This window comes from Aulostomus chinensis, chromosome 2 (genome assembly GCF_037954235.1).
Source record: "Aulostomus chinensis isolate RoL2024-O1b breed Wild chromosome 2, RoL_Achi_v1.0, whole genome shotgun sequence".
NCBI classification, from domain to species: domain Eukaryota; kingdom Metazoa; phylum Chordata; class Actinopteri; order Syngnathiformes; family Aulostomidae; genus Aulostomus; species Aulostomus chinensis.
The window spans coordinates 9,708,578-9,736,348 of NC_141321.1; the positions used below are offsets into that span (position 1 = coordinate 9,708,578).

A 27,771-nucleotide genomic window follows, 5' to 3' on the forward strand; every position below is an offset into this window, starting at 1 on the left:
CAAATATAAAAGTTGTGTTCATTTATGAGGATTATAATCGGGTGTAAATCTCATACATTTGTTTTCCACTGCTAATTTCCTGTAATTCAAATTTCAATGTAAAAATTTCTTTGGCTGGGGGTCAAGAGGAGAAACCACTGAGACGCTAACTTCCTGGTTTGCCTACAAAAATAAGTCTTTGCCACAGCGCTCAATAATCACGAAGAACATGACAACACAGCCACAACACATTACCTCGTGTCAAAATATACTCCTACTGAGAGAGAAGGCACCAGTGTCCTGTACTCCCTGCTTGTATCAGCAGAGGGCGCTTCAAAACTACAGGCGACAATGCATGATTGACAGAAAATAGAATTTGATCATTTACTGTTTTTAACTAAGTGGGAAAATTAAACTCTGTCAGTTTAGAGTGTCTAAAATTTGATCTGTTTTTGTTTCTGGATCACTTGATTCTTCATAGTACTGACCAGCCATTTCAGACTGATATTTTGGAGCTGAATCTTAATGAAACCAGTTTGCTGCTGCTGCTCTGGCAGCATGCTGGAGTAGCTGTCAGTGATTCTCTCCCTTTGGTACTCCACTAAAGGGCTACTTAGTTTAACCTGCCCTGTCATGGCGCGGCGTCTATCATGCTGCTACGTTATTTTTAACTGGCACTAATGCTGCGGGAGCGAGAGGCCGCTGCGTGCATTAGCATAATGCAACCTCAGTGACAGGGAGCGATTACGCTGGGGATGATTTTGTTGAGTGTAAATGTGGAATCTGATTATCCTCGATGCTCTCAGCTTAGGGGTGGGGTGGGGGGGGGGGTGTAGGAGAGATGCAGCAGGAAGGAGGGGTTAAGATAGCAATGTGCTGAGCCAATGGCTTTTCCAGAAAGCAGCTGGCTGCCATCAGGACAGGACGGGACGGGACAGGCCGCTCGCAGGAAGGACAGCTCTGCTCCGCTCCGCTCGCTGCAGGATAATTGAGGGTGACTTCCAGGAGGTGTTCATGGGATGCACTATTTACGCAGCCAGCCCTAAGGCCCTGCCTGGCGACGAGGCCCCAGGCCAGGACAGATACTACCAGCTCCCCCACTACAGCCACCCTCATGGTAACTGCAGTCAGAGGATAGCAGCCAGGTCAGTCCACAGCACACAGGAAGTACTCGGTCTTAATCCTGCTGGTCATGTGTCACAGTGAACTCCAGGTAAACGTCACTCTAGTTCCACCTGAGCCAATCACAGAGGAGCAGGTGTCAGTCTGCTGGGAGGCTCCTTCAGTTGAAAGTCTAATCTAATCTATGTCCTGTTGGGATTATTTTCTAATTCCTCATCCAGTTTGAGTGATTTCACTTTTGGACTTTATAAAGGAGAACACTAAATTTAAGGGATTATGATTGTAACGTGTCTGTGGTGTTGAGCATCACTTGCCTCCCTGCAGATTAGTTTTAATTTCTGACTTCTTCTGTCGTCAGTGGTCAAATGCTGGTAGTTGTAACGAAGCCTGGTCCCAGCCGCCGCTGTAGCACCACGAAGATGTTTGTTTCCCTGAACAAACTAAGCAGCATCATTAACGCTCTGAAGAGTTCCTCATCATCCTCAGTATTGAATTACTCAGCTGGGAGAAGATGTTCTGGATGTCAGTCTGCAGCAGCATTCATGATCAGATTTTCTCTTGTTGGTTGTTTCATGCACAAGCCACCATTTTACAGTCTTGGTCTCTTACTTTTACCGGGCCAATCCCCCAAATCCTGCATTTTATATTTGAAACTGAGGAGAAAAGAAGCTACCTTTGACTTCCAAAGCCATTTCCTGCAAATGTGAAAGTCTGAATCATTTGGCAAACAGATCTCTGAACACCAGTCCTGTGAGATACATGTGGACCAGTTGGTCGCAATTAAAGTGTGTGTGTGTGTATACATACATATATATATATATGTATATATGTGTATACATACATACATATATACACATACATATATATATATATACATATATATGTGTATATATTTGTATATATGTGTATATATATGTATGTGTATACATACATACATATGTATATATGTGTGTTTGTGTGTATACATACATGTGTATACATACATATGTATATATGTGTGTGTTTATGTATGTATGCATACATATGTGTGTGTTTGTGTGTATACATAGATATGTATATATGTGTGTGTTTATGTATATGTGTATACATACATACATATATGTGTGTGTGTGTATATATATATATATGTGTGTGTGTGTTTATGTATATAATACTCGGTCAGGTTTCATTAAAATGAATGAATAATTCTAAAGTTAAGTGAAAATACATGAAAGTTAATGGCGTCACTAACGGTTGACACGTCCCAAACTGTAAAAAACACCAAAAGCCAAATCCCCCTGCCAGCAGAGGAGCAGGGACTCCGCTTCGAGCTTGTTGTGCATGAACAGAGGTCATCAAGTACACAACGGGCATCTGAACTGTTAAAATAAATGAATCGGGTCCTTCTGATCAGGGATGAAGATGCTGTAAAGACTTTTAGGCTAAAAGAAGTTGCAATTATTCATGTATAATAGTTTTATGGCAGTTTTGAGACAGGTACATTTTTTTGTAATGGAGCCATTATTGTATTTTTTTTAGCTAAAACTTTGAAGCAAACCATAATTGCAACGCTGCTGAGGAGCATCGCCGCCGTCAGGGCTGGAAGCTAAGCTGCAGCCGCCATCATCAGCTGTCAGTAGCTCGTCTGGGCGTCTGTGGGAAGAAACCAGCGCCGGTTAATCCCCGGTAGTGAGCATGTCAACAGCCCACAGAGTGCGACTGGCTGTAGGTAAACTCAGCCCACCTCTCCACTGCCGGCCGGACGAGCTGGTGAGCAACCTCTAGCGCTGTCGCTCGGTTAGCTTTAGCTTCACACATTCGTCTCAACCGGGAGGTTTTCGTCAGTTTTATGTTTTTTTTTCTGGATAAAAAAACTACAATGTTTTGTCGCACAAATGCAGCACAGCCCTGAAGAGTTGGAGGGACTACCGAGCAGCGGCACGGCGGGGAAAGTCGCCGCAGGTCGGGAGCTACAGGTAGGAAAGGACGAGCGGCGCCAAGCTAGCAAGACGCAACGTCCCACTTCCGGTTGTCATTTAAAAAATAAAAGCTGCAAATTGTGAGATACCTTTATTATTCGAGGGTACAGATTTGGTTGACAGTCGTGGTTAGTGACGTAAACTATATTTCATTTTAAAATAAGGTATCATCATGCTGAAATATTTCGATTTCTGGACTGTGCATTACATCTTTGCTGTTTAGTATATGTAAGTTGGCCAATGACGCTATTATTTTCACAGCCGCCTCACTAAAGAGAAAATACAGGACATGCTTAAACTTAATATTTATTGTAGTAATCGCTGGTTTTTAAATAACCCGTCTTTTCTCGTTCTTATCTAAAATTACTTGTTTTGTAGTTTTATTTTGAAGACAACGCGTCTCTGTTCCGGTCCAACTCCGTGTGCGACTGGCAAACCTGACCATGTCTTCGTGTAATGCTAGTGCCGCTTATTGAAATGAGACAAGTGCTGTATACGTGTAGATACGGAGAACGAACCAGTGCCGAGTCTTGTTAAGACATTTAACCCAGAAACGAGGTGACCTTGGACTTCTGAGCCTTTTTTTTTTTTTTTTTACATCGTAACTTTTCTTGGAGCCAAGTTCTCCTATTATCATGCAATAGAGCCTTAAATACGTGCAGAAGTGACACATCATTCACGGCCAAGTGTATTTTTTACAGAAACATCCAGGTGGTTTCCCTCACAGCTCCTTTTAATCCCAGTTATATAACGCACAGCTCTTAAGCATGTTGATTATTTTCTCTTGTAGCCTGGCTAAGAACATTTGGAGCCTTGTGCTGGCCTGAAAACACTCCTGTGTCCAGGCTCTTCAAAGGCTGTTTTGAGGTGCTCGCACAATGGGGAGGATGTTTCAGGAGGTCTCAAGCAGCGCAGATATCTCCAAGTCCAAAGGCTGACACAGAAACCCGTAGACCAAATATGGCTGATGTACAACAATAAGTTAGAAAGAAGGAATCATAACAAAAACAAGCCATGCAACAAAGCTCTGAAAGGGATTCAGGCGAGGTGTAAGAAACCTCAGAGAGAGACTCCTGTGCTCTCAAGACTGCTCACAACTCCGGGTCTGTCTAAAGATAAACCCGCCTTCAGCTTTTCAGGCAAATAAACTCTTTTCTCCACAAACACACCCAGAGTAAACAAGCCAGCCTTCATGGCTGCTTTCATTGACAAGTGTTTGTGTTCTCACTTGCAAATCTTTCGCTCCCAGGTGAACATTGTTGTTTGCAATCGTTTTTATTTGATCATTTTGTTATTTTCTCAGCAGTTCTGGGTTGTCGCGACTCATCTAGTGTTTTCTAGTGTCACTCTCTCACTGATGAGGAAATGAGCCTCAAACTTCCTCTAAACATATGAGCGTGTTGATGAAGTGATTGTTGAGGTCACACCTCAGTCTCCCTCCTGCATCGGAGGCACCACGCAGACGTACGCACAGATGCCCAACCAGCTCTGGCCTTTGGCTCTCACACAGTCACTGGCAGCCATTGTTCAGAGTCCCGGTGGCCAGCAAATAACTTTAATGAGATTACTGTTAACTGGATTGGAGGCCTTGTGACCGCAGAGCGTTCTCCTGAGATAAACACACACACGCAGGAGGAGAGAGGAGACGTCAGCGCTCAGAAGCATTTGAGGACACGTTATGGAGGGAGGCGTCCGTGGTTCAGCGCCACTCATCTTTACACTTGTTTGTGATGAAGAACAATGAAATGGCTGCCGTGCCGTGTCACCAGGCTCCTGTGTTCGTCTGGTTTCTAAAAGCAGAGCTTAAACCTGAGGTGCTCGTGAACGTATCCTGGTGTTAACGTCCTCTGTCTGGCTGGATTAGCGAGCTGGAACCAACCATTCGCCAGTCGCCATCTTAATTTATTCACACCCAGGGGGTCAACTCATATTGATGAGAGTGTAGTGACTTGTCAGTCATAAGCTGTCCCCACCCCAAGGCATGCTTCTGTTGCTATTAATACCAGGTCACCTGACTTACCCCAGAGAGAGGTTTCCTTGTGAAAAGCCGTCCTGGTACAAAGCTGTAGACACAATCGTCTCTCTTGTGCAGTGTTTTGATGATTATTGTGGAATATTCACACTGACAGCAACCAACAGTGTTCCAGATGAATTCCTGTGTTCTTGTGCTCAACATGCATGTTCTTGGAATTAATCTTGCTACACATGCGGAATCATTGTACACGTTTTTGATTATTTCTTTAATTTCTCAATGAAACCTGGTGTATATGACAGAAAGTTCCTCACGGCGTCACAGGACTGTTTCAGTGTCTTTACCTGTTACAAAGGTCGAAACTGCAAACAAACTCCTGAAGTCAACAGAGAGCCCAGGTCTCTTCTGACAGTGACACTGGAGTGGCAACGTAATGCTGATATAAGAAAACCAGGTGGCGGCTCGTAACTTCAGTCCTCCAAACGCATGAAAAAAGAGATTGATGCTGGAACTTGCTTCTCATTTGGCCCTCGTTAATCTCGAGTCCGTCAGTTGCACTCAGAATATCTGGATTCAATGACAGTCAATCTAGGATTTTAGAGTAATTACAACCGGAGGGCACTTGGACAGCAAAAACTCCCATCGAGGTGATTTGACATCGTGCAGGGTCTTGCCTGGGAACATGGTGGCCGTGTGACATCGCTCCGCCAAGTCTGATGAAAACGAGCTTTTAGCTTTTACGTAACCCTCCCTCGGCGGCTCAGGAGGCCCAGCTACTGTCTAGAGACTGAAGGGTTGCTGGTTCAACTCCTGGTTCCCCCGGAGAACGTGTTGAATGTGCTTGTGTGAATGGGCATACAGTGCTGTGGGTGTTACCATAAATGCAGAAAAACACAATATAGATGCAGTCTGTTTGGTGGAGGTAACGAAGCTGTTAATGGGTATAACAATGAGTAAACCTAGTGATTAGTTCAGGCTTGTTAGAAGATTCCAAACCCGCCGTTTCCTCTCTGGGAAGCTGAGTACAACTACAAGCCCTCTTTGAAGATTGTTTTCAAGCGAGCAGCCAAATCTCCTGGAGGCTCTGTGGCTCTCTGGCATACATCGAGGATCAGAGAGCAGGCTTGAGGTGAAAGGACCTCACAAACTGTCCTTTATCTATTAGAGCAGGCCCTCCAGCCCCCGTCCACCACTCCCAGATCTCAGATAACCAGTCAGATGTGGTAACCTTCAGGTCTAGGAAGCTTCTGTTGTTTGAACAAGTCAAAGGCTGATGTGAAGCTTCTGGCCAATTAGAGCTAATATGCTGGAAACTGCTTGCAGCAGCCCATTATTTACATCAGCAGCTGTAATTATGGAGAGCAGGTGGTAACGAGTTCTCCTCTCCCAGAAGGGAACATGGCACGAGGCAGGTGCATGTTTGTAAGAACAAAGACTGGATGTGCAGGTGAGGAGAGAAGCATGAGAGATAGTTTCCACCGTGGAGCCTTGTGATCGTCTAGTTTAACCCTTCGTGGTGGCAGTGAGGCGAAGCTACACATGAAGCCACTTGTTTGAAATCAATGGAAGGCATGTGAGCAAAAGTGCATGTCAGCAGCAACTGAGTTTGAATTTAAAACCTGAATTCGAGTCATTAAACTGAACTGATTTGTTTTTTTTAAAACTGTATTCAGCTCTCATGACTCAAATTCCATTTCTAGAACTGAAATTCAGTTTCTGCTGACAGATATTTCTCCCAACATAGATATTTTTGTCAGAAACATCGCACAACATTCCATCCATCCATCCATTTTCTTTCACTTATCCTGTTAAGGTTCACGGGGGGGGGGGGGAGCCTATCCCAGCGGCTTTCGGGTGAGAGGCAGGGTCTCTCACCCGAAAGAGGTGAGAGGTCACCAGTCCATCACAGGACCAACACATAGAGACAGTCACACATTCACACTCACAGTCACACCTACGGTCAATTTAGAGTATCAATCAGCCTCGTCCTCTCTTGATGTCTTTGGACTGTGGGAGGAAGCAGGAATACCAGAGAGAACCCACACAGGAACAGGGAGAACATGCAGACTCCACACAGAAAGATCCTGTGATGGAGCCGGGACTGGAACCTGGAACCTTCTTGCTGTGAGGCCACAGTGCTGACCACTGCACCACCGTGCTACCTCACTACATTCCAGTTAAGTTTTTTCGGCGTTTAAAATGCGTTTTGGTGCTGGACGTGTTCTTTATGACTGAACCTGTTCGCAGCAGCACATCCAGGCAGCCATCTGCACCACCCTGAGGTGTTCTATTCTTTGAGCCGGGGAATACACTGACCCAATTTACACAAGTGCAGGAACACATCTGTATTTAGCTGAGTTGAGCTTTTTAATGTAATGTCAACATGCAGAATGGGGCTTTCAGTGTTGCATCACTGCTGTGTTGATTTTGAGGAAAGAGTCCACTGGTTTGCCCCATAAACCTTTTGGAACAAACTCTCTTTGAAGCCAGAGCTGCAGACAAAAACAAACAGGATTATTTTCTCCCTCCTTTTTTGTTTTTTTGTAAGTGTACATGATGATCCAGCAGAGAGGTGCCTGCTGCTCACCCAGTGCCGTGCGTGTGTGTGTGTGCGTGCGTGTGTGTGTGTGTGTGTGTGTGTGTGTGTGTGTGTGTGTGTGTGTGTTTTCAGGGCCAGGAGCATGACTGAGCAGCAGGAGCAGAGTGAAGAAACAGGCCTGCTCCCAACACAGGACCTGGACCCCTCCAAGGACGAGGACACACACGGCCACTTTAGGCAAATCTCTCTCACTCTCTCTCTCTCTTTCTCCCTCCACACACACACACACACACACACACACACACACACACATAGACACACGCCATCTGTATCCTGTGCATGGTCATGGGTTACAGCCATAGGAGATTTATTTTCACAGCATTTATTTTGTGCTTTTATTTCAGCTGTATTTGATGTCAAACAATGGTCACATGCACATGAAGAGACAAGATTAATAAACACAAATGTTGTCTTCTTCCCCCAAAAGCCCCAGGGAGACTACATACGTGTTTGGAACGTGTACATTTACAGCAGGAAATGTGTAGTAGCGCAGTAAAAATCAGAGTGTGCAGACGGAGTGAATATTTGTGTTATATAAGAAGGATTCAGGACAGCAGCAGTGTAATCCTGGGGAATCTGTTGTTGGAGAGGCTTTAGTGCTGAGGCCAGTGTGGGTTAGTCGACTCAGTCAAACAGGGCGGGGCCTGAAGGCTTTAGGCACATGTCAGTCTTCAACTTGCTGTCCTCACAAAGACGTTGTGTGTGTGTGTGTGTGTGTGTGTGTGTGTGTGTGTGTGTGTGTGTGTGTGTGTGTGTGTGTGTGTGTGTGTGTTAACTCCTCATGGTGACTTACCTCCACATTCTGCTGTTACTGTTGGTTGTGAACATGCATTGAAATGTTGAATAGTGCATACACACACACACACACGCACACACACACAAACATATATGTATATATATATATAGATATATAGATATATAAACACACATACATACACATATATACACACATACACACGTAAATACACATATATACACACATACAAACACATATACACACATACCTACATACTCTCACATACCTGTACATACACACATATATACACATAAATACACACATACAAACATATACACACATACCTACATACACACACACATACACACATGCAGGGATTTGATGCAGCATCTCCAAACGTAAACCAACAGAACCAAACATTTGTTGGGGAACAGTAGCGCGACTGCTGCCACCAACCTTGGCCTCTTGGAAGAGAGGATGGGGAGGGTCACTGCTGGACAAACCCAGATCTTGGAGCGTGTCAACAAAGCTTCCTCCAAACACTGCAGCAATAGCTGGTCATCACTGCCCATCACATCTTCAGCCATCACTCTGGATCCTTACTGCTCAAGTGTTGGGGATTAAGGTGGCAAACATGAGGAAGTAGCTCCTGCACTGTGAACAGAGATGTGGGTGAACACGCTGTATATGTGTGTGTTTTGTGATCTGTTGGAGGATAACCCAGTAATCATTTACAACCCAGCTGAGATTGGTTTGCAGGTGCTCCTTCAGCTTCGATAGCAGTGATAAAAGAAGCACTTCACTTGATAGAGGCTGAATTGTTCCTTCCTCGCATCCTCTATCAAAGCCGATCTATCGATGTGATACTTCTGCTGAGACCTTGTCATTCGGCTCTTGACTGGTTTCTACTTTAGAGCCTCGTGTGTGAGTCCTACAGCTTCTCTCGGCGCACTCAGTCCCAGTTTCATCTCCTCTGGTTAAATTATTGACTGGGAGTCCGCTGCTACGCCGGCCACCGATGGGAGGTGTTCGCTTTCTAATTTAGGATTCAATTTAGGAGTCTTTGAGCTTGTAATTAGTTTCAGTATTCAGCCTCGCAGCCAAGGGCACTGAGATACATGCACAAAGGCTCTTCACTTACAGGGGCAGCAGCGGCTCGCTTTAGTTTCTTGTTCAAACCGCAGGAATCAGGTGCTCTGTGAGGGTCTCTTTATTCTCTTACCCGTCCTCAGACTAGTTCTACTCTCCACCGAGCCACTAGTCCACCTGGAAACCTGTTTCACTGTTGCCATGGGGACGAGATCCTTCCACAGTGGAAAGTTCAAGGGATCCCACATGAGAATTGATTTCAAACACACTGAATTATGTCCAAAAAAGAGGGACATTCATGGGAAACGAGAATTCACCATTTAAGTTTGGGTTCTTATCTTGTTCACAAATGCTTTGCCTTCACCACACCTGATTGTGCCGACAAACGCACTGGGATGTGATAGTCTTCTCACACTCACCTCATTGATTAAGGCCTGGGTCTTGTGTAGGAGGGAGACAGATGGAGAGCAGGAGCACAGAGAGAGCCTTCTCGTCCCCACAGAGATGCCTGTGTTTTTAATAATCACTCTCTCTCCCCTCCACCTGGGAGTGCAGAGCCTATTTATAGGCTGCAAGCAGCAGGGAGGACGAGCAGCACACATGCACTGTTGTTTAGAACATGGTCACAAGATAATTGCATGCCTCTTCTAGGAGGCCCATTTGAATGGGAAAATGATGAATTTGCACATCCAAGGAAAGGATTATTACATCACTGCCTGCTGAAAAGGTTGAAAAGTTCTGCTGAGAACTCTTAGTTCTGCTTTGAATGCACTGTGTATAGTTTAGAACCACATTTTCTATTCAATATTAAATGAAGTGTTTGGACACATAAAAACAAAAAGAGCAGTTTGTAGGATGATGATAGTGGACAGGCAATCGCAAATGTCAGGTTTGCCTCTTCTGGCCTTTAAAGTCATAACTTCAAAGCATTTGGAGAGTGCAAACCTTTGTCAAGGTGAATTTTTGGTTCTGTAGTTCTGGGGTCAGTGATGAGATGATCCTCACACACACACACACACACACACACACACGTGGTGGTGTGTCCTGAAGGAAGGCGATACTGATCGTATTCGGACTTGAATTGAGGAAGCAGACTAAGACTGTGCTGTGGTTCAAATATCACCTCATACATCCAGTAGGTGGCACTGCAGAACACGCACGAACTTACTATACTGTATAATATGTTTTTTTACATTATGTGAAGCGAAGACAGTGTAACTCAACGTTGGTTACATCATGCCTACTTCCTGTAAGCACTAGGTGGCGCTATGACTAAGACTTCAATTCAAACCAGCATGAAGTTTGGGGAAGATCTGACAGTGTTCCAGAGCTTCCTGTTCCAAGGACAAATACCAAAGTTGGCTGCCTCGCCATGGTAACGCTGGTCCACTGGGACTCAGTCTTCTCACTAACCTGTCACCAAGTTCTGAAGTGTTTCTGACCACGTCTGAGACGAATCTGGACGGATCCCTCATAGGAGCACATAATTTCCTGTTGCCACCATGTGGCGCTATGACTGATCTGCCCCAAAATGTGACAGGTTCTTCCTTGGACCGTCCAACTGACCTCCACCAAGTTTGGTGAAAATTGACCTCATGATTTTTTAGTGCTCACGAGAGACAAATGCCTCAGGCCTTGGTGGAGGTCATGAATAAGACAGTTTGAATGTATTTGATAAGCGATGGAGGCTGATACAGACAACAGAGCAGATCCAGGAGTGCTGGCGGTGCTATCACAGCTGCTCCGTCCCGCTGTAAACACCAGCCTCACACACACACACACACACACACACAGAGTATCTGTCCACCTGCTTCTCTGTATGACACTTGAACCCTGTTGAGTTCCAGATCATGGTCTGCACCCAACGGTGTAAAAATAATCTAAAAACTCATGATACCCTGTTGGATTACACTCAGAGTGACTAAAATGAGGCCTCAGACTCACACACACACGTGTGTGTGTGTGTGTGTGAGTGTGTGTGTGTGTGTGTGTGTGTGTGTGTGTGTGTGTGTGTGTGTGTGTGTGTGTGTGTCAAAAACAACATCAGCACCTGCATAACACAATCAATAACAACCTTGTTGGACAATCTAAAATCAAGCAGAGCTCAAGGTCCAGGTCAGCCATATCTCTGTGTTTTTATCAGCGTCCAGACTGATCTGGTGACGTGTTGACTCAGTAGCTGTTAAGAACTCATCCTATACGACTTTCAGGAAAGTGCTGTGGAGGAAATGATAATAACTGTTAAGCTGACGTGACAGAATCCATCTGCGTTTAGCTGAAACCAGGCCAGGAGCCTCAGTCCCCATCCCCAGGCAGTCACAGAGCACCTCTTCATATCTATATCATTTGTATATCATATATTAAGTTATATCAGAATATTAATCTGTCTTTAGACAAAATCTGAATGTGAGAATAAATCCTTCACCTGACTTCAAGCCACAATGCTAATGCTAGCATCAATTAGCTTTTGTCAAAGTAGTCCCCATGGAAACATTTGATGGTGATTTTACACTCTTGACAGCTGTGTTTGTTTCTATTCTGTGCTGCAGCAGAGGAGTCGGTGTGAAGTTTGTTCAGCGAAGGGTTCATGGGGGGTCACGCCATCCTCGTCTCTCTTCAGCGCTGCGTCGTCAGCTCACCTGCTCTTAGACTGGCAGGAGTTTTAACATAGAGGCACCTTGCTGCATTCAGTTAAGGACGCCGCTCAAGGAGAATACAGATGTGTGGCTGTTGATGTTTCCTGCTGAATCATGCAACAGCCATTGAGAAACACATCCTGCTAGAGATGAGAGGTGTTCATGCCCTGCATTTGATCACTTAGCACTTTGAACAGACAGCAGCTAACAGGCTAATGTGGGATATTATCCAGATTCTGGACATTAGTTTTTGCTGCTCTGTCTCTCAGGCTGTCTTTTCTTCAGCAGCCCTGTGCATTAATGACTAGTGGCAGTTTTAAAGTTTCTCATGATTCTTGGAACAACAGGACTGTTTTTTTTTTAGGTAAATGTGGACAAAAGCAGGTTCTCAGTTTATCTAAGTTTGTTAGTTACCTCTGATTTTGACCCGTTGCTGCTAGTTGGCTTGTTTTAGACATGACAGCCTTGCAAAAGTGATATATTGAACAATAATTCTGTTACAAATATATGTCGGGGTGCCACAGGTACATAAAAAAAGTCATTAACTGTCTCTAATTCAGTGTCACCAACAGTAGCCCTTCAAAATCATTAACTAACCTTAAATTTTAATGCGTGAGGTCTTGACTGGCTCTTGATCTGATTTATTCTTAATTTCTTTTGGCCAAAAGGGGTTAAGCACTGTCTTTAAACCCTCCACTGAACCTCATACTGCCTCGTCACGTACCTGCGAGCAAATTGTAGATGGGCCTAACTTACCAAAGCTACTGCATAAAAAGCACATCCATACTACGAACCTCAACGCTGTTCTTCAGAAAACTCTTAAAAAGCATTTAACTTAATTCTACATTTAAACAAACTGTATTTGGAAAAATGAATAAGATATAAATTCCATTCTGTTGTATTCAACTCTTCATCATATCATGTTATTACAGAAGCATTTATTTGGAAATATCCCAGGTTGGCTGAAATTTTTTTTTTCTATTATACAACATTTATTGTACAACCAAGTAAGAAACTTCATTTTCATCCAACAAAGCTGAAATACGAACATTTTATGTGAAAAGGCTCCAGCCCACTGAAAAAAAAAAGTAGTCTAAAGTGATGAATATGGGCTCAGTGGTACACACGCAGGCAAGGGAAACTAAAACTACCTGACCACATTATGTATTTTACATAGTAAAAGTAGAAATATGCATCCTTGGCAGGTGACGATCTACATGAAAGACAACAACAGAGGAAGAACGTTTCAGTCCTGTTAGAGCCAGCTGGAGCTGCTGGAAGTGTAACTCTCGTATCAATACTTCAAATACAGTGAGCTTTTGAGGTACTTAATTACTCGTTTTATCCCAACGATTACAGTAAAACTCCATGGGGAAATACTGGGCTTTTCACTTCAGTAGTTCTTTTTCACTTTGTTATAACAATAATTGGAGACGCGCCAGTCGTGAATCACAGAGTCGATGTTGCATCAGAATAAAGTTTTAAAGATCACGCAAATGCACAACACTCGATGACGAAGAGCAGTCATAAGAAACGCACCGGCACCTATGAGTGCATCAAGATATTTTACTCTTAATTGTAACATACTGAGACAGTTTTATAATACTGCGTTTACTGAAGTCACATTTCTAATAAACCCCAATGATGTATTTATACTGCCAATAAGAAGCACAGGCACTTCTAACATAAACCCTGTTGGCTGTGGAGCTTGTAAACTTGATACTTTCACTCCGCCTGTTTGTAACTGTCACATTAGAAGAGAACATATTTTTAGCATTAACCAGTGGGTTTGGCAGCATTTGTGTTGGACTCTCAGCAGTCACTTCCCTCCCTTTATTCGATTCTCTCTCTCTGTCTCTCTCTCTCACACACACACACACACACACACACACACACACACACACACACACACACACACACTCTGAAGAATGGCTCCCACAGAGTGAGACCATCTATCATGGAGCTGCCGTTTGCTGTTGCTGCAGCTTCTGTTTTATCAGCATCTCCTTGAGCAGGAGTGTTTTCCTATCAGCGGCAGAGTTGCTTTCAGCTCTGCTCGCCGTCAGTCACCTGGCACTCACACACAAAGACAAAAGATAAAAGGGTAGTGTGTCAGGAAATAAAATCCCCTCTAAGATTTCAGACTGTCACACACACACACACACACACACACACACACACACACACACACACACACACTCTACTTCACAGCGTTTCAGCGACACTCTCTTAAAGAGCTGATTATGGTGTATTTAATCTTATCGATCATGCTTTTACATCTGCTGCCCTGTCTCTCCTCTTGAGGCAGGCATACCGCTCGTGTTTGTGTGTGGGTGTGCGCGCGCATGTGTGTGTGTGTGTGTTCATGTTTTAGTACATCTCCCTCCAGTTCTGAAAACACACACCATGATTAAATCTGGAAGTTTTGATCCCCTCAGATTTTCATGCATATAAACACACACAGACGCTGCAGACACACAACTGACTGTTTTCTGTGATTAATGTTCATGAAGTGGATTTCTTACCTCTGGAAATGAATGAAGATTCATGTTGTGTTTTTTTAAAAGTGTCTTTGAGTATTTCGAGAGGTGCTGTACAAGTTCAGCTTATTACTATTATTGCTATTATTATGATAAATTGCAGACATAAAGATCTGTTGTCAATCAATAACCAATCATGATATATTCAAACGTGGGTGGCTGCCATCGTTCTGCCCTCCTCAAAAACTGATGGATGTATTTTACTTACACAAGTGTCAAGCTGTTGCACGTACTGTGCGTTGATGGAAACATTTAGATGAGAGGTTTGATGCACATTTGTCTAATGGAAATACATCTAAAGCCTTTAATCACAAGTCTGCTTTTCCATCTCCAGGTTTCAGTTGATCGAAGACCTGTCCTATGAGGATGTGAAAAAATGTTACCGAGGCTCGGTGAGTGATCGCTTTGATCACACTGATCTCTAATCACTGTGTGTGTGTGTGTGAGAGAGAGAGAGAGAGTGACTGACTCTTAAATTCATATTAACAAAGGTGCTTCCTCTAAAACACCACTTTACCCCCAAAAGAAGATTGTTTTGTTTGTTTTGTCATTCTCTAATTTTAGTCGTATTTCTCAAGTCTCAACTGAAAGAAACAGAAGGCAAAAAAAAAAAATCTCTGTATCAATAACAGCACATTTCATTTTCCCATGATGTAAACAGAGGAAGTCTGTCTCGATCAGAAGCGAGCTCATTCATCACCATTTATGGCACTTTATTCCAAAGCAGCGTTTCATATCATGAGTGCTTAAACCATCGAGTCTAAAGCTTCTGAAAACTCTCAAAAAGACTTAAACATCCTGAACTGAAAGCTTTCAGAGTTACCATGTTGGACTCAACAGGAATTTATTGCTGTGACAAGAAAGTTGCACGTTTCTGCAGTCACGTCTGTGGGATCTGCACAGTATTATTCACTCAAGCGCCATAAACCAGTGATGGGAGTGAAACCTGAATCGTGTTAGTAAATGATGCATTACTGTGACCCACTGTAAGCCCTGTATTCCTGAGGATAGAGCTGCTTATGCATCATCTAATAATAGAAAGACAGAAGCAGTAGCGGCAGAAAACAGCTAACTGAGCAAATACAAGGGAAAAGGAGAGAAGACAGAGTGCAGGAGGGGAGCAGAGATATCTGAAGGCGGAGGTGAGCGTGAGGGAGGACAGCCGGCGAATGAGTGAGACCTCCACGTCTGATTTACTCAGTCGACGAAGCTGAGCTATAGATATAGAGAGGGAGGAAAATGTAGAGAGGGAAAGGAAGGACTTCAAGTGTTGTTTTTTTCAGCTCTGAATAATGAAGGGTAGGGTGTGTGTGTGTGTGTGTGTGTGTGTGTGTGTGTGTGTGTGTGTGTGTGTGTGTAGAGGAGGGAGAAGGAGAGGGAGGGTGTCAGCTGGGTGCTGCAAAGTGTAGAGTCACCGGAGTGTGTTTTTGAGACAGAAACAGAACCTTTCAGTTTCCGAGAAAGAGCTGAGGGAGTGTTAACCGAGGTGTTGCTGCTGTAACTCTGTAGTAGCTGTAGTTTGTGTGTTTGTGTGTGTGCAGGTGCACATATTAGTTAGGTGTGTGTGTAGACTAGAGGTAGCTCAGCTGTGTACTGACCGGCAGCAGGGGAACAGTGTGTGTCTTGCAGCAGCTTGCTTCAGGCCCTGGACGTACGTGAATGTGTTTGTGTGTATGGCGCCAACGTGCTGAGCCTGGTGCAGAGCTCGCGTCCTTTGAGGGAGAGAGTGGTGTCTGCGGCGAGCGGAGCCGGAGGGGCCGGCGGCGGTGGTGGCAGAGTGGCCGGTGGTGCTGTGCAGGCAGGCCGGTCCGCCAAGGAGCTGCTCATGACTCTGCCCTGTCCTTCTGCACAGACTGTCAGCAAGTACAACTCGCAGTACCACAAACTCTTCCAGTGTGTGCCCAAGGATGAGATCCTCATGAAAGGTACTTAAACCACCAGCGACTGTCCTCTGTTACTTGCTTGTTATGTGTCGTTTGTATGTTCACATCCCTCTCAGGCTGGTCAAGCTCCTCCTGTCATTCTTGTGCTGATATCAGTGGGAATCTGGACTAACATCACTTTCTCTCTTTGCTGATGGAATGAATTTGTTTAATAGCTGTAAAACATTGGCAACACTTTACAATAAGTAATTCATCCTCAGTGATATGTTGTCATGCTGATTAAGTGTTAATTAAGAATAATTCTCCATTTGATAAGGCACCTCAGGACCCTTCTTTAAATCCCTTCAGTGACCCTCATTCTCACCAAACCACCTCACCAACCATCCATCTTTGCTGTAACCCCCAACATTAACCATCACCCGATCATAAGAAGACAAATTTATGAACAGTTAACTAAGCATTGACTTATCGTGGACGAAATATTATCGATGGTTAACTAAGCATAACTAGTAGTTCATCTAACATTATCCAATGTTTAAGGAAACATTAACCAAGGGTTAGCTAAGCTTTAGCCAATCATTAACTAAGTATTAATAAATGTTAGTTAAGCATTAATAACAGGCAATTTGGCATTAATGAATGGTTAACCAAGCATTAACTAACATTCATGTAAAGTGTTCAAGCATGTTTGAGTGAGTTTTGCTTTACTTTACCTTGGTTCACGTTGTGCTGAAAACACTGAACAATACACCAAGTTGTTTTTAAATAAAGAGTAGCCATCTGTAATATCTAGATAGATAGAGAGATAGATGGATAGATGGAGAGGTAGATAGATAGAGAGACAGATAGATAGATAGATAGATAGATAGATAGATAGATAGATAGATAGATAGATAGATAGATAGGTAGAGAGGTAGAGAGATAGATGGAGAGGTAGATAGATAGATAGATAGATAGATAGATAGATAGATAGATAGATAGAGAGGTAGAGATAGATGGAGAGGTAGATAGATAGAGAGACAGATAGAGAGATAGATAGATAGATGGAGAGGTAGATAGATGGAGAGACAGATAGATAGAGAGATAGATAGAGAGACAGATAGATAGAGAGATAGATAGATGATAGATAGATAGAGAGATAGATAGATAGAGAGGTAGATAGATAGAGAGACAGATAGATAGAGAGACAGATAGATAGATAGATGGAGAGGTAGATAGATAGAGAGACAGATAGATAGATAGATGGATAGAGAGGTAGATAGATAGAGAGACAGATAGATAGATAGATAGGTAGATAGATAGATAGATAGATAGATAGATAGATTGATAGAGAAATGGATAGAGAGACAGATAGATAAAGAGATGGATAGATATATAGATAGATAGATAGATAGATAGAGAGGTAGATAGATAGATAGATAGATAGAGAGACAGATAGATAGACAGATAGATAGATAGATAGATGGATAGAGAGGTAGATAGATAGATAGATAGATAGATAGATAGATAGATAGAGAGACAGATAGATAGATATATAAATAGATGGATAGATAGATAGATGGATAAAACCCCTGACACTTGTGAGATGAAAGGTTATAAAACTATTTCTAAGGAAATAGGAGGGGTTAGCAATATTTCTTTTGTTGATCTTTTGTCTTTGCTTGGTTTGCAATTGTTTGAAGAGGGAGAAAAGTGAGCGTCTCTGTCTCTTCTGTCCTCAGTGTACTCCTGTGCTCTTCTCAGAGATATACTTCTACAAGGCAGGCTCTACATCTCCAGACACTGGCTATGTTTCTATGCCAACCTCTTTGGGAAGGACATCAAGGTGGGACTGACTGGTAGACAGCGTCCTAAGCTCAAACTCGCCGTCTCCTTTGACTGATCATCTGTTAGGCATTGACTTTCAGCGTTACGATCTCAGTATTCCTGCTAAAACAACCCTTTCTGCTCTGCACGGTGGAATCAAATACCCAGAATATGTCGACTCACCCAAGCTGAAGCGCTTGTGTGATTTTCTCTTTGATGCTGTGCATTGTTCCTTTCCTTCATTTCCTTGAAACCGAACCTCTCCTGACATCGCAGTGACAATAAGCTACTTATTCAGAGCACATTCCTTGCATACTGAAATAAGAAATGTCTCTTGCCCACAAGTGTTTCTTTTCAGGGGCTTTTCCTGAGTCCGTTTCAGTGTCTCTCCTCATTCTGCCCCTGTCTTCTTACTCTATAAAGACAGTTTGAAACATGACAAAGTGCCTTTAACTTCTCATTCTCTAATCTGAGCATTTTCATATGGATTTTGTTTTCAAGTGCTCTTTTCCATCCTTTCTAGGTGGCTATCCCGGTTGTTTCTGTGCGACTGGTAAAAAAGCACAAAACGGCAGGCCTGGTGCCCAACGGCTTGGCTATCACCACAGACACCGGCCAGAAGGTAAACACTTCCTTCACCGTCACTGTGAATCAAAATGCTATGCTGATTAGTGCAGCATGGCTGTGTTTTCCAAGGAGAGGTGTGATGGAAAAAGCAACACGGTGCTATAGATAGAAGCAGCCCGCTAGCCCAGTCAAGTGAAGGGCTTTTTTCCACTATTAGAACAACGTTTACAGGGGCTTCTTCATTTCCTGACACCCTCAGACTGTCATCAATACTCGCGGCGTCTGTTCTGCCCACAACAACCCATGAATACTAAGTTATTATTAGCACCTTGTGACTTCTAGGTGTTTATCTGCATGTGCCAGTCCATTCTGAGAAATGATACCCATGAACCGCACGGAACTCTGGCTTGTTTTCTAAAGTGCCCTCCTCAGGGCCCTCAGGAGAAAGTTAATTTGGCACTTTGCAGGGAACAGATTTTTAACCGTCCTCCTCCGACTAAGCAACTAAGTTGTGACAGCTGAGCGGGCAAGACAACGTTACGCTAACCTACCATTCATTGCGAGAAGCTAACCAGCGGTCAGCCAGTCTCAGCTGCCTGATGCAGCAGGTGGTGGTGGTGGTGGTGGTGGTCCTCAATGTCTTGGATCGACAGACAAGTGGCTTAAAACACACAGTGGCCCTCATCTGCTTTGGGTCTTGTCAAATACTCATGGACTGGTTTCTATGTATATGAGTTTTTCTTTCGCTGCATCTGCTCAATAACTCTGCCAGAATTATCAGCTCGTTTTAAAGTCAGACATTTATTGCTACGTTTCAAGAAATCGTGAGAAGTCGTTTTTGCTTCCCGCTGGCCTTGGTGTTGTAAAGCCTGGTCAAGTATCACTCACACAGTCTTTATTAACACACCCATGAACATACACACATTATTAATTCCTTTTTAAAGGTTCAGTGTGAAAGGGGTGTTCACTGTTTGCTCTGTCTGTCCTCCACCTGGCCACACGCTCCTCCCCTCTTTATCTGTTGGAGGTCACATGCTAGCTCAGGAAGTCAGAACCTAACACAGCAGTGTGGAATACATGTGTGAATTTACCTTCAGGCTTCGTTCATCTTATTGCTTAAAGTTGTAGTTTCATGGGATGACAGACATTTTAAAATACTGAAAAACAGAAAGAAAAAGGGGGCCAGTCGACGTTTACTAGCAGGATCTGATGTTGGTGTTACAGGGATGAAACTGAGTGAATAAATGACCAACAGCGCAAACACTCAGAGGCCAAACTGCAGAGAGTCACGTCTGCTGTCCAACACAGACGCTCCCCATTAGAACATGAGCAGAGACACGTGGGACATGTAGCATATGGACAGCATGTCTCGTACTGTACAAGGACAAATGTCTCTATATCCTATACTGTCTGCTTGATTATGTAATGTGTGTTACACAACCCTAAGTACACACTTGTCTCTGTCCAGTGCCGTTATACTCTGTCATTAAAGGTTCCTCTGTTTTACAGCCCCAGTTTGTAACAACAGAGTTCATATGATTCTTTTCTTTCCATCTCATTCAGCAACGTGATGGTAGCTGACGTACAATGTTTCAGTAAACCTTTTAGGGAACATTTATCCAGGTCAGAGGGGTATTTGTATAATCCTGTCACTGACCTGTCATTCCCAAATTTCCCTGAAAGTTTAAAACGGAACAAAAAGCTGTGATTAGAAATATCCTCTTTGTTGCTCTGACTAAAGCTGTTAAATCCTGGAAGTGTTCTTTCCCATTCACAGTGACGTTCATGAGCTCGTCTGCTGCACCTCTACACCCGTGCCTCCCTCTCCATGCTCGCTGATCACACTCTGACTCCAGGCGCTCCCGTCTGATGGAAATGTTAGCAGATGAGTTTGGACAGACTCTGATTGAGTTCAGCTCAGTGTGTGACCCTTTGTCTCGTTTATCTCCTCAGTATGTTTTTGTGTCTCTGCTATCAAGAGACAGTGTATATGATGTCCTTCGCAGGATCTGCACCCACCTACAGGTCAGAACACACACACACACACACACACACACACACACACACATACTAATTCCTCAGTCTTCCGACATATCGATTCATATTTCATTGTCATCTGTAGGTCAACGGGAAGAGTCTGAGTCTGAAGCAGTTCATGGAGGAGCCGACCTTGTCGCTGGTCAGTGAAAACATGTTATTGAAGAAATTATGGAAATAAGCAGCCATGAAACTTTTACATTTATATGAAAAATATATATATTTGCTGTTGGCCTGAAGTGCCCTGACAACTCTCACTTCCACCTGGCCCTGACCTCCAGGCAGACTCACCTGCGAGCAGACCCGATCAATATTTCATTCTGTTGCTTCTGCAGCCTTGTACTGAATTATCATCGGAGTCAATACGTTGCTATCAAAGAGCTCTCTCTCTCACCTTGTGTGTGTGTGTGTGTGTGTGTGTGTGTGTGTGTGTGTGTGTGTGTGTGTGTGTGTGTAAGCTGCTATGAGACAGAACTGCTTTTGTATTCAGAAATAATGAAGTTCTGAGAGAGTGATCGTCCTTGATCACGCTGCTGCAGTCTACGCTAAAAAAGAAATCCTACGAATCTATAGGATAATAAGATGTGTAATAGGATACAGTATTACATCCATATTCTGTTGTTGTAACTAGATATAAATGTCAACGTTTTCCAAGTAAGAATCTGTTTTCCCACACAACTGCCACGTGGTTTACTAGACAGAGATGAAGGCCGCTCAGGATTTATAGAGAGGTTTTGTGGCTCCTGCGTAGGTTCGTAGCACGGTGCCTCCTCCCAGCAGCGGCGACGCCGGCCACGTCAGCGGCAAAAATTAAGACCCTTTTTTTTTTTTTTTTCATTTAAATACACAAACAACGTGGTCAGCTGCCAAAGTGTCCACACCCCTCCAGCGCAAATTCTGGTTGTGCCTCCTTATTTATTACCAACAATAGTTTTTAACATCAAAGCAGGTTCCAGCTGCTCCTGGCTGTGATGTGGGTCACAAGAGACATGACAGACTTCCCTTTATTTAGCAGCGATACATCATTGCAAGTAGGAGGTGTACCCAGTTACTTCAGGGTCCTGGTGGTTTGGCCGTTGTCGATCAGCTCCATGAGTTGAAGTACGTCACCTCTGTGACTCTTCTGATCTTACAGATCGAGGTATTGAACAGCATTAGCTGCTGTCATGGACCTCCAGTGGGCTGACTGTGGATATGCACTCAGTATCTGTCGATGGTCCTTCCTGCAGGATGAGTTCCCGACTCCAGATGAGTTCCCAGTGGTGGAGGAGTTCCCATCAGTGTTAAAGTGGAGAAGGAAACCCTCCGTGGTGTCTGTATCCTCCTCCCTTCCGGACCTCCTGGGGAACTCAACCAGCAGTCTGAGTGCCGCGGACACAGCCTTCAAATCAGAGCAGCCGTTGGAAGGTGATAAAAACACCAAGCGTGCAGCCTTATTGTAGAGAAACAAAGTCCAAGGTTTAGTTCAAGGCCACTTTTCAGCTTCCTGTTAGATTTGATTCTCCAGATCCTTTAACTGGCCGCATTTTGGCAGCTCGTGTGAGCGTCGTAGATTGCTAGAGTTTTCACGAGGAAGTGTGTGATGTTAGGGGACATCCAGCTACTCACATGAACTTTTATGTCACAAAATCATCATTCTTGATTAAAAAAAAAAATCCTATTTTGCTACTTTGAAGCCGTTCTTTGTTCCATTTGGCTGAAATCAGATGTTTCGTGATGTGACAACTGCCAATATAAAGAGAAATGATTCCTTCAGACAAAAGAAAACAAACCAATTAGAGGTCAATGTGGCGATGCAGTCAGCTCTCAGTTCAGATGCCAACATGCTGCTGGATTTTATTGATTTGCCATTTTGAAAGAGTAATCACTTTTCCTCTCATGTCATTAGAAATTTCCTGTTGCAATTTATGTGTTTATCCCCTAAAATATTAATTAGGTTACAAGATAAGAGGATGGATGTTTGATGAAATTCAACCGTGGCTGTTTTGTTTTTGTTCATTAGTTTTTTCTAGTTTTATAACTTGATTTGTGTGTGTCAGAGTGGGAGAGTTAAGCCAGAGAGTGATTGCTTTTGGAGAGCGACTGTTCTCTTATGCAACAACACATTAAGCTCCAAATGGAGATGAAATCATGTGGAGGCTTGTATCTAAAAGCTTTAGGCGGATGCTGATTAAAAAGAGTTTCTCACAAAAGACATCTGCTGACAAAGTCGTCTGAAGATGGTTTATATGAGCCCACGTGTGTGAGATCGTTTAAAGCACTCATTTGTATGAAAGTTGTTCTCAGTAGTGTTTGATCAGTGTGAGCTTCTACGGTTCAGCGTCACAGCTCACCTGTGGGAGCTGATGTCATGAATAGAGGTGCAGGAACTAAACAGTGCAGCCCATATAAAACAGTGGACCTACTGTATATCACACACACACACACACACACATGCACGTCAGCAAGTCAACAATAATCCTAGTGATGCAGCCACATAATAATGATCTCGTGCTTCTCTGCTAGTCAGACAGAACAGGACTCTCCCTAAGGAGTTTGAATCAATACCCCATGTTACCAAGTAGCCATGAGCAGGCCCTCACAACCCCCCCGAATCGCCACCACCAAGTGTGTGTGTGTGTGTGTGTGTGTGTGTGTGTGTGTGTGTGTGTGTGTGTGTGTGTGTGTGTGTGTGTGTGTGTGTGTGTGTGGAGGGGACACCTGAAGGAGCTGAGTGATGCTGCGCTGTCATGCACATAGAGAACTCACACACTTGCTATCTGTTATGTAGCTGGACACACGAGAACAACACACTGCAACCTTGGCGTCAATCAAATGACGCTTGTTTCACCAGGGTCACTTCCTGTAACCAAGAGGTGGCACTGTGACTTGAGGTCAGTTAGCAGGTGTCCTCAGGCTTGACCCTCATCAAACATGTGAGGTGTGGTAAAGATCTGATCATGAGTCCAGCTGCTATCACTTCCTGTTCTACGGTGAAATATCAGAATTGCCGCCTCACAACAGCAACTGAAAACCCTCAGTCTTCTCTGTAAACCGTCAGCAAGTCCTGGAGATGGATCTGGTCCAGATCGACCCACTAGCAGGAGCACACCAGAGCGAAAACACAGGTAGTTTGCTGTTGAACTAATCTGCCCCAAAATTGCCTGGGTTCTTCCTTGGCCACTTCCACAGCCCTGCTGAGGGACAAACGCTGCAGAACACATGAGTTCCCAGGCAACAACAGAGGACTCTTTTATTCTTCCGTCAACATACACAAAAGGGAAAAGTCTCACACAGTATGAGCTTGTAGATAGAATCGTCTCAATTGAATAAAGAGGAAAAAGTCTGAACAACACTGCGACCTCAGTGGCAGTGCAAGAGTGCACATCCATTACAAATGTGTACGACTGTTTCACTAGTTCCTGTGTTCCCATAGAGACGCGCATCTATTTGAGAGCGACACGCTCAGTCAAGGTTTCTGAACAGTTGGAGGAGCTTTAGCTGCGGCCGAGATGCCCACAGTCATTTCAGATCTAGAGGGTGTCTTTAAATCATTATAACCTGCAGCAGTTGAGACCTTCAGCAGTTCACAATGACGGTTGATACAATGTAATTACACCTTCAGATGTTTCAGGAGGTGAGTGTCTTTTGTGTGTCTTACTGAAGTGTAATTAATAACAATGACTGATTATCGGGATGTCTTTGTATCTTTGTCGCACTAAGGATGTGTTTATATGCACACACTCATGTGCAACACTAGTATAAGTGAAACGCGTGTGTGTGTGTGTGTGTGTGTGTGTGTGTGTGTGTGTGTGTGTGTGTGTGTGTGTGTGTGTGTGTGCGTGTTACAGAGCGAGCCCTACAGACGGACAGAGGTCTTTTATCCGAGCCAGTGGCAGAGCTGGGCCAGATGGAGTACCAGCTGCTCAAATTCTTCACCCTGCTGTGAGTGTACGGAGGGACCCGACCGTGCACGCACACACAAACACGCAAACACGCGCGCGCACACACACACACACACACACACTCTCTGTCTCAACATTAACAGGAAGTTATATATAACTAGTGGGCTCTTCAATCAGATAGACTCAACAGGGGGGATCAACTTAATCACATTTCAGTTCTCCTCTCGACACGTCAAATTATTTCAACTAGTGAAGGTCACGCCCCTGTTACTGCCCCCCCCCCCTTCCAGGCACAGAAGGCTGGGTGTTCTTCACTCAGAGGGCAGGCAGGCAGCGCTTCCCTCTCTGCTCCAGGACAACTCTGACCTCTGCACACAGGAAAAGACAAATTAGCAGCGGTGTATCACAGATTACTGTCCGCTATGGATGACACAGAAAATATCGTACCTCTTAGAAATGTCTCTTCTGTTTCACTATTATTCATTTTATCCTCACAATGAAAAGAGGTAGATTCACAGTGATTCTCAGGGTTTTTGCTGCTTTTATGTGACTAGAAATGAAACCAGTCACTGTTCTAAACAAACGTTAAAACCCAGGACAAATCAAAGCCCTCATCACAGTGCAGGTACAGCATAACTTGCCACCGTGTTCCTGCTCTAGTGTGGACCTGTCAGGCAGATTTCCACCCTGTGAATGGTGATAGGTCGACTGTCGCCCCCCAGTGTTTGCCAGGGGACATTGCAACACTCCTCTCCTGCAGCGCACTAACAGCAGTGTGTTGTAGTCAAATAGCAGCCGGTGATTTCCATGTGCCCTCCTCTCTCACCAGCATTATCCTGCTCATCCTGTCGTCTTGCTACCTGGCTTTCCGTGTCTGCAGTCTGGAGCAGCAGCTCTCCTTCCTCAGCAACCCCAATCTGCCCCTCAGGGAGAGGTAACTGCACTAGTACACACTTCCTTCAGTGGTAGTGGAAATACCCAGATAGAATAGTAGTCTGGCAGAATTGCATGTGACAATTTGAAATTTTACTTTAGTAAAAGTATTGGATACTGAGTTTAATTAAGCGTCAGAGTTAAAATTACCCATTCTTTATGATACTTGTGTATTTCAGTGCTTGGAGGTATTCAGCCCTCCGACGCCCAGATGTTACGGTGGCGTGTATTCTAGTGATGCTGCTCTGATGATGTCCTCTTGAAGTTGGTAGACTTCATAAGTGAGATCTTCATCAGGGTTTTATTTCAACGACATCTCATCAAAGTAACGAGTAACTGATGGGTTCAGAGAAATGCACTCGAGTAGAAATTACAGTTCTGTCCTTGAGACATAGATAAGCTAAAGTAGAAAATCAACTAAAACGCAAATACTATGAAATTTACCACTCATGAGCCAGCGGCATTTAGGGTCCTGATGTCCATCCACACCTCAGTGTCTTCTTCCATCCAGTCATGAGGGAATTTGACGCAAACATCCTACGGGACTCAAGGATGACCTGGAAAGACTTTGGTGGTCAAAGGTCACTGCAGCAGGAAAACACAACTACAATGTGGTGTTTACATGTTTTTGTGTGTGTTTTTCCTTTAGTGACCAAACATACACAAGGTAGATTCAATGTCTATGAAAGAGGAAATTTCGCATTACAAAATCCCCACAACAAACATGCCAGACAATCACTGTAGTTTGTGGCAGGGTTTTGATCTGACACCCAAATACTGGTAACATCATGTGGTCTGACATACCTCACCTACATCTTGAGATAAAGTTGTGAAATATATGTAATCCATCAGGTGTGTATTCCTGGATTATGAACTGAGCATTCATTTTTGTAAGATTTCTTCTATTGTTGTTAATCTGCTTTTTTTTTCTTTTTTTGATAAATGAAAACCAGATGTACAGGATTAAGTTTTTACTTGGCGTGTGAAAAGATAAGGTCAGACTTTCCGTGGCGTCATTGCTTTTCTGCGTGTTACTGATTCATTGATGACACTCATCACTCATAGTTAGCAGCTGAGTGTCCAGGCGTCACGTCCATCATTCTGTTGTTCGATTGTGTGGAAGTGTGGGAATGATTGGAACAAAACACATATTCACTCGCTAACCAGGCTGCTTTGCTCTGGTCCAGGTAACCTCCGCCCCATCACGCCCGCCGCTTTGGCTGCTGTTCTCACAGTCGGAGTTGAAGATGATCCCCTACGCAGATCAAGGACCAACCACATCAACAGACCGACTCTTCCCTCTTTGGGATTAGTGATCACTTTGAGACTATGCAAACAGACTATTTATATCTGAACACACAGCTCGTCCCCGTCACACACCTTTGTTCTGTAAGGAAGGTGAGCTGGGAAAAGTGAGAGATAATTGAACAGATTAATTACTTGAAAAGCCTGAAAGTAAATGTGGTGTTAGCACAGGACTCCTGTATGAACTGCCAGATATCCTGACTGACTACAAGCTCTTGCCATGGTCCTCAGTAGGAGGGCTGAAACTAGCCACCACAATGCACTTTTAAAACTTTATTTCAAACGTATGTAACAGTTGGTAGATCCACGCTTGTCAATAGGTACTCAGTTGTCATTTCTTAAGGTATTTGTGGAAACAAGGATGCAATGTTGCTACACTTGACTGAATGAAGTTTCCTGTCATTGAACTGTAATATACTGGAAGGATAACAACGCTTGTGAGTGTCAGCTATAATGTGAACGTGATGGTTAGATGATTTTTATTTTTAGATGTTTTAATTTGCTGTGTCAAACAAGTCCAGGAGGATTTTATTTTGTACATTTCCAATGAAGTCTTCGTAGATTTATAAATGAGCTTTTGAGTGTACATGTTTGTCTTTGTCAGGAAGGAGATGATGCTGATTCTGTTGATGAGACTGAAATGTAGCCCTCAACCACCCTTCGAAATCCCCCTGAATTAAATTGGCAACAAAAGAGTCACTCAAACGGGTCTGTGTGTCGATCTA

At 43.8% G+C, this 27,771-nt stretch overlaps 1 protein-coding gene across 7 annotated transcripts; it reads left to right on the forward strand.

Moving 5' to 3' along the window:
- Positions 1-887: 887 nt before the first annotated feature.
- On the forward strand, positions 888-27,764 carry LOC147269026 (GRAM domain-containing protein 2A-like). Of its 7 annotated transcripts, XM_086226698.1 has the most exons (13): positions 977-1,124; positions 2,620-2,850; positions 2,982-3,056; positions 7,703-7,807; positions 14,966-15,023; positions 16,247-16,556; positions 18,236-18,339; positions 18,844-18,942; positions 20,841-20,912; positions 21,010-21,066; positions 22,154-22,331; positions 25,638-25,742; positions 26,929-27,763. In XM_086226698.1, the coding sequence occupies exons 4-13, from the start codon at positions 7,713-7,715 to the stop codon at positions 27,093-27,095; spliced, it is 1,245 nt and encodes a 414-aa protein (XP_086082824.1). In that variant the 5' UTR covers positions 977-1,124; positions 2,620-2,850; positions 2,982-3,056; positions 7,703-7,712; the 3' UTR covers positions 27,096-27,763. The 7 variants fall into 7 exon arrangements, with proteins under 7 accessions (XP_086082807.1, XP_086082799.1, XP_086082844.1 ...); XM_086226681.1 differs by lacking the exons at positions 2,620-2,850; positions 2,982-3,056 and adding an exon at positions 24,755-24,848 and having other exon boundaries at positions 888-1,124; positions 26,929-27,077; XM_086226673.1 differs by lacking the exons at positions 2,620-2,850; positions 2,982-3,056 and having other exon boundaries at positions 888-1,124; positions 26,929-27,764.
- Positions 27,765-27,771: the final 7 nt, after the last annotated feature.